At 37.0% G+C, this 7,632-nt stretch overlaps 1 protein-coding gene across 3 annotated transcripts in view; it reads right to left on the bottom strand.

Annotated features, from left to right (window-relative positions):
- The window catches only part of fen1 (flap structure-specific endonuclease 1), a 10,290-nt gene extending 2,658 nt beyond the window's left edge, over positions 1-7,632 (bottom strand). The window contains exons 1-10 of one of the 3 annotated variants that reach the window (XM_086066078.1): positions 7,480-7,632; positions 7,080-7,201; positions 6,877-6,979; positions 6,161-6,263; positions 5,464-5,527; positions 3,951-4,060; positions 3,554-3,690; positions 2,267-2,333; positions 178-309; positions 1-104 (exon numbers count right to left, since the gene is read on the bottom strand). The exon at positions 1-104 is cut by the window's left edge and continues 48 nt beyond it. In XM_086066078.1, the coding sequence (XP_085922204.1) occupies positions 1-104; positions 178-309; positions 2,267-2,333; positions 3,554-3,690; positions 3,951-4,060; positions 5,464-5,527; positions 6,161-6,263; positions 6,877-6,979; positions 7,080-7,161 (902 nt within the window). In that variant the 5' untranslated portion in view covers positions 7,162-7,201; positions 7,480-7,632. The other 2 variants (XM_086066079.1, XM_086066080.1) reach the window with 2 other exon arrangements.

Below are 7,632 nucleotides of genomic sequence, written 5' to 3' on the forward strand. Positions count from 1 at the left end.
GGCTCGTTCCACTTGAGCTCCACTGTGGCGCAATCCACCACTTCAGGCTTCAGAAACAGCTCCCTGGCCTCCTTGTACAGCCAGTCCTCTGGAGCCGGGTGCTTCTACATGCAAGGAATCGGCAATAAGTGGCCAAACGAGCAAAGAAACTTTTTCTTTTGAATTGATCAACCTTACATTTGGGTCAATGTTTTCCAGGATCTCCTCGATGCTGCCGTGCTGCTTGATCAGGTCGATGGCTCGCTTGGGACCGATCCCCTTGATGGTGCCGCAGTAGTCGCATCCCAGCAGAATGCACAGATCTATAAACTGGTGGAAAAGGCATTAAGAACAATTTCATTCAAATCTGCAAGACTGCCATTTCGAAAAAAATTATAAATAAAAACGGCACGGCTTATTATTCATATAGTGCCTAAATAAGTTCAGTGCTTAAGATGTGCATTCCACTGTATGCGTTTACATGTTATTCTCAGGTGCTGTCTGTAAATGGCCACATCCTACTTCACAGGCAGGACTTTAATGCTAAGTTTGGATACCTGCTAATAATCAACTAATAATTTTTTTATTTATATAGCACTTTTGATACAAAGATGGCATAAAAAGCATATACAAGTTAAAAAGCACTGGGCCTAAATTGAGCCCTGGGGCACACCACATGTGTATGTATGGGACATACACTCTAATACAGTTGGGTCAAAAGTAACCCAATTATGGATAAAAAATAAACCGATCCACTTAATGGGTCAATTTGATCCAACTTTCTGGGTTGTTTTATACAAAAATTATCCAATTTTTTTGACCCACGTAAAGGATCTGACCAGTATTATTATGGTTGTTTTACACTAAAATACCCATTTCTTGACTGCACAAGATTGCAAATTTAAGGTGTAGATATAGAAAGAGTAAATGAGATTAAATTCCTGGGGGTAATTGTTGATAATAAAATCTGCTGAAAAAACACACATTAAATATATAGGATCCAAACTCTATAAAAGCATCTCCATTCTGACAAAAGTCAAACATTTTCTCAACCAGAAATCATTACACCCTCTACTGCTCTCTAGTATTACCATATTTAAATTATTGTTCAGAAGTTTGGGAAAACACTTACAAGACATCATTACAACCTCTGTTGCAAAAAAGACCTATAAGAGCAGTCCATAATGTAGGATATCTCCACCACACCAATACACTGTATCTACAATCTAAAACTGTACAATTCTTTAATCTTGTGGAACTCAATACTGTACAATTGGTGTACAAAGCTAGACATAATTTACTGCCGGGCAATATTGAAAATATGTTTTCAGAGAGACAGGGAGGTTATGGTTTGAGGGGAGTTCACAACTTAAAGACAAAGTATTCAAGAACAACATTGAAGAGTTTCTGTACATCTGTATGTGGAGTGAAAATTTGCAACAGGCTGAATACTGATTTACAACAATGTCCAAACATAGATCAGTTCAAAGGGAAATATGAAATAAACATTTTTGAATAGTATAGGGAAGATGAAGTGCTTTTCAATGGAAAGTAACATTGATGTTATTTTTTATTATTGTATTATTGCTATTGATAAGGAAAAAATAAATATGTATATGTAAAAGTATGACAATATATACACAAGGCACACTGTTCAATGTGCTCACTATTTATTATATATTTACTATAATAACCTTTGTTTGTTATTAATAATAAAGATATCTTAGCTTTATACTAGCAGTTTTTTCTGTTTGTTTACTATACATACCTATTTATTGTGTAACGCATGTTAAAAGGGGTAGGACCTGATAAATTTATGCTTCTTCCTACTCCTTTTCGAATATGTATGTGTAGCTCATGACTGGGTGGAACACTGTGGAACTTTCTTATGTTGCTTTTGTTGCTTGAATGTTGTGTTTGCTGTTTTGTTTTATATGTTTTTTTTAAAATATATTTTGTCTTTACACATGTACTTTTATAATCAGTTTGTTTTTTCTTTATACACATGTTTGAAATAAAATTGGGAAGAAAAAGTTGTCATAGTGAAACAAGTTAAAGTGTTCAGGAAGTTAACTCTAAAGTAGACAAACTATATTTCGTATTCATTCATGGTTCATTTGCATTTGTTTAAACATTTAGGTATAATAAACCTGATATTAGATTATTTTTCAAAATACTTCAGCCCTATCAAGAAAGAAAGAAGATTGCAAGAGGAGTGGGGCAAATTTAAATTATTATCCAATCATCAAACTAAAAAAACATCACCTGACGGTTCATTTTATTTTACCTGTTCATTTGTCAGGTTTATGTCCTGAAGAATGCGACTGAAGTGGAACTCTTGGACTGGAAGCTTCCTATCAACAAAAACGAAAAGAAAAAAATCTATATTTTCAGTGAAGACCAGTTCATAATGATAAAAATGTACCAACGGACCAGAACACATTTGGTTGATTTTGTTAATGAATGATGAAACCAAGATTCATCTTCTTTTTTTTTCTCCTAAACAACAATTTACACCTATGAACCTAACATGCATGTTTTTGGAATGTGAGAGAGAGGAAGAAGCTTGCAAACTAACTTGCAACAATGATGTAGACGGGCTAACCACTAGACTCGAAATGGGCAACTTCAACGCTGGAGGAGAGCCACATTTTTTCATTAGTGCAACTGGGGGGGGGCCACCTTCTTCCTAACTAGATGTACTGTATGACAAAAATGCCATTTTAGATATTGACAAAATGTGCGAACAATATGTGCAAAATACGTGCTCTTAATAGACTTCATTTTTCATAATACTGCACATAATGATAATAATATAATAATAATACTCAATGCAGAAAATATCCATTATCCTAAACCAACAATAAAGAGTTTGAGGCAAACAAACTAACCACTATACTGTAATTTTTTTTCTTTTTCCCAGTGCAAAGGGCTCCCTTGCATAAAAATTACCATTCAAGTATGGCACAAGGGCAAGAATTTATTTTGACCATTTTTTCCCACAAAATGTTAATATTATTTATTTAGGTGCTATGTTTGTCCTGCATATCATTCCAAATTCACAAAATATTATTTGGCCTACTCATGTTGTAGTATAGGGCCTGTTGTAGTACTGTATACGAGACCAGATGTATGCCATCTAGTGGCGAATGGTTATATTAAAACTTAAAAATACAGTCAATGCCTATTTGTAGTTGGCGTCTGCAAATTAGAATTTTTTTTCCTTTTTATTTAAAATATTTTTATATAGTATTTTTGTTTCTCCCCCCACCCCCCACATTCATCCAATTTTTTGTGAAAAAACATGAAAAATTATTATTTTTTTCTTTTAAATAATCGACGGGCCACTCAAAGTGTGGCCAGGGGCTGCATGTTGCCAATAACTGCACTAGGCCAACATGCATCTGTACATATAAAAACAACAATGGTAAAAATACAAAAAGCACAGCATACAAGTTTGTCCAAACGCTAGCTGTGTTAAAAAATTCCAGAACACTAATACAGAGTAAAATGAAAGGAAATGGAATGGAATGGAATGCCCCCCCCCCCCCCAACTGTAATATATCAACATTACTTTGCTTCGCTGGCCGTGAGGTGTCTTAGCAGGACGTTTGTTCCAAAAGTCAGCCCATCCATATCTTCCGTTGCTGTGGCAAAGACCTTCCCTGCTTTGACCAGAGCGGCACAGCTGGCCTCTGCCTCACATGGCGCCTGCAAAAAACATGAAATGCAAACACTTTGAATGCTAGGAGCAGACGGCAGTGAACAAGCCCCCTTTTTCATGGCAAATCATCAAAAAGTTAATTTCCCCCTTTTTCATTTACTTTCTTAAAAAAAAAAAGATCTATATTACCACCTTAACTTTTAGTCATGAAAGAGGTAATTGTGCTCGACGAGCTGGATTTTCATTTTAAATCTTTTTTTTTTACTGAATAGGAGATAAAACAAAGCATATCTCATTCAGTACTAACCTCAATGTAAGGCACTCCCATTAAAGTCAGCAGCTTCTTGCACTCATCATTATGCTGCTTGGTGACTTTGACCAGACGCTTTGAGAGTTTGTCAATGTTTTCTTGTTCCCCTAAGTCAGAAAAAAACAAATACATTTTAGTTAACAGAGACACAATCTTTACAAATGTAAAAGGAATATATGTGACACTGGCACTAGCTAAAATGTCCTCATGGGTAAAAATAAAATAAAATTAAAAAAATTAAAAATCCTACATTTAATTCCCTTCAAAAATAATATATAATACATGGAAGTACATTAAAAAATTACAGATGTTACAACAATTTTAATGTTGCCAGGGTGGAAACCCTCGTTTTGAAAAAAAGCATTTTAAGTTTTGGTGCATACACATATTTCCAAAGTCCATCGCAACCAGTGACTTAGGAGAAAGATATTGACCCCAAACTTTCATTAACTGTAGAGGCAACTGGAAAGTCAATTCCAACAGAAGGAAAGGATATCATCTAAGATTTGAACTCTTTAAAATCTGAAGAAGTCTCCCAGGACTAGAGTTTAACGCTATATTTGGATTACAAAGACTCACGGGTGTCCAGATCCCATGACAACATTCGCGTCTGTTAGAAGGGTAAATTGTTAAATCGAGGCAGCCATATATTCACATCTTTATTTATTTCTCTCGTGTTTGAATCTGAATATTGATTTGAAAAATTTAGCCAATGTGTTATAGTATGTACTCGAAAAACACAATTTGCGCTTTATTTCGTGCTTGTGGGCCACATTCTGGTGTTTTTGTGTGTGTGTTTTTTAACTTGCATTGGTTTCTGTCTGCATTTCTACAAATAATTTGTGAAATGATGTTAGAAGAGAGCAATTCCAAGTTCTTTTGAGACCTAGTCAAGTTCCCAAAAACGCGCAAAACACACAGCATGCTGGCTGCTAATCACTTACTTTCATCCACTTTGAATACAATTTTAACTTGTGCGCTGCTGTGGCATATCCTGGCAAGCCACACCCACTTTCTTAAACGAAAGAAAGTTTGTCTGTTCACTCGGCTGTTGAAAGTGAATTCAGCAAAGCTCAAAACTAACCTTTCAATCAAATTCATTTATTTGCTGTGACAAATTCTTCGTATCATCATAGCATTTAAAATGACGTGCGGAAAAGACAATAGTTTGTCTCATTTGGCATTAAACTCCATTTTAAATGACCAGAAACACATCAAGTCATTATTACGCCGTATCCGACCTGCTAGTGTTTACACTTCCAGCTTTTATGACGTCACGTCTGCTCTTCACTGATTTGATCTTTTCACTGTCTGTTTGGTAAGGTTTGCCTCGTCAGGGTTATTTGTACTCATCTGGGCATTGGTGGAGCATGCATGATGTCGACAATTCTTTAACATTACCATGTTAAACTCCACAATACATCTTGAAGCCAGAGCACTTCACATACATTTTGTTTAAAAAACAACAACAACACTAAATAGAAATTTCACTGCCAGTGGAATTCTGTACCAAGTTCCTGAGCTTGTGCAAGCATTTTCTCAGCTTCTGCTCTTCTCTCCACTCTCTTTTCCAGCTGTGGCAAAACAGAGGAGTAAAGTTAGACTGAGATCCATTTATTTCTAGATATATCAGTATGCACACTTTATTTCTTTGCAAATGTTTACAATTCCAACTCACTCCTACAAAATTTCGGGGAAATTACAACGTCCAATCACTGTAATTTTTACAACATGCCCAAGGGCTACTTGTGTGGTCCATGGGGACTACCTGGTGCCTCGGACATGTTGGTGACCCCTGAACTAGAGTCTTCCATGAATCGGACGTGCACATTTTCTGAATGTGAGAGTATTCCGGGAGTAGCCGAGGAAAACTTCTCATTTAAAGCAGTAGCATATGACTCTGTGTTCAATTTCTGGTAGACTGCTACGTCAGCACTTCCAAATTTGGCTACCGGGACTCCATCGTCTTTCTGCGCTGCCACTGAAGTGCAGTGTGAAAAGGGCCTAAGGCTGAAATGCCAACTACTACTCTGCTGTACTGCCTGTTAGACTAAGAATGCTTCAAATATTCTAAGCATGTAATCATGCCAGTTTATGATCAGTCTTGGTTCTGACAAATACTTTACATGAAGGAATGATTGTTTGGTAACCCATAACACAACCAAGCAGGGACATATTGAACAACAACAGCATAGGTGCACACGAACCTCTCCGGACTTGAGCTGTGGGGGCTTGCCATCAAACACGTAAACAGGTTTAATGCCATGTTCCAGCATGCGGATGGTCCTGTAGAACATTCCCATGAGGTGGCTGGGAATGAATGACACAATTAAAATCAGTGTAGGAATGACCAACAACTGTGCTATCAAAAGGCTGCGCCATATCAAGTTAAATCTCCCCCCACCCCAGAATGTTTTTCCCTAGCATTAACTGGCATCAACAGAATTGTCTTTCTTTCTAGATACTGTAAAATTGAGTGATTTCTCTCTGAAAAATATACCTTGTGTCAAAACGTGTACACATTCTAAACATAATTCATGAATATTTTAAAAGAATATAGCATCATAAATGAGCCAGCAAACTACTTGGCTCGGCTAGTCCATGTCTGTCGACGAAAACTGAGGTCGCACCACCTCCAGCTATCTCAGAGTCTGTACTAGTGAGACAAGGCAACCTCGGCAAAAAATAAATAAAATGCATCCGGAAAGCACAAAACCCTTTAAAAGTTTCCTAAATGTCGATTGATAACTGCTTTTACAATTTTGTAAATGCATGACTAATTGCCTGGGCTCCTTGTCATAAGAAAAACAATTTTCAAATGATTCCTAATGTTGACTTTCTATTAAAATTGATAACATTTAATAATCGCCCCGCACTTGATAATGATATATGCCTTTTTGTTGTTTTATATTAATTAGTGTACCTAGTTGTCTCTCCATCCTCATTCTGCAGCATGTTGCCATCCTGTCGCACAGCAATCAGGAACTGGTAGATGCACATGGAGGCATCAATAGCAATTTTTCGGCCTGGGGGGGGACAACATGACATTTTGGCTTCCTATATCCATCATATCGCATAATATTTAATGGCTCATGATCACGTAGTAAGAAGAATTGCATCCTTTACCAAAGTAGTTCTTGATGTCTTGCTCTCTAATGGCACTTGGAGCCTGGTCAGCAATAAGCTTGGCGAGTCCGTGTATCCCCATTGTGGTCGTGACGCGGAACTCAAATCAAGTGTCCGAAGTTCTAAGAAAAATAAAGAAAACAAGATGTTCAAAATGCAAAATAGCCCAAGCCTCAATGTCATATAGAAAGGAGCACATTTTACAGCTTCAGCGCCATACAAAAATAAACAGTGAGCACGGACATTATTACCAAGCTGCCTTCAATTCGATTTAGTGAGAGAACGCACATTTATTTCTATTAGCTAAACAACAACTAAACACACATTGTATTTAGCAAAACTAAGAAGCAAACACAACAACAACGGACTGAAATTACGACAAAAGGTTGAAATTGTTTACCAAGCACATTCAAGCAGCCTTCTCAAGTGTCGCGATGTGTCCGCCGCTAGGATGTGCATCGATTTCGCGGGAAATAAATTAGCAGGCATTACTAATCTATCTATCGAGCGTACCTCTGGGGAAACACGGCAAAGAGTTCCCTATCGATGCGTT

This window comes from Leptonotus elevatus, chromosome 21, assembly GCF_054856555.1.
Source record: "Leptonotus elevatus isolate MCC_2025b chromosome 21, RoL_Lele_1.0, whole genome shotgun sequence".
Classification (NCBI taxonomy): Eukaryota; Metazoa; Chordata; class Actinopteri; order Syngnathiformes; family Syngnathidae; genus Leptonotus; species Leptonotus elevatus.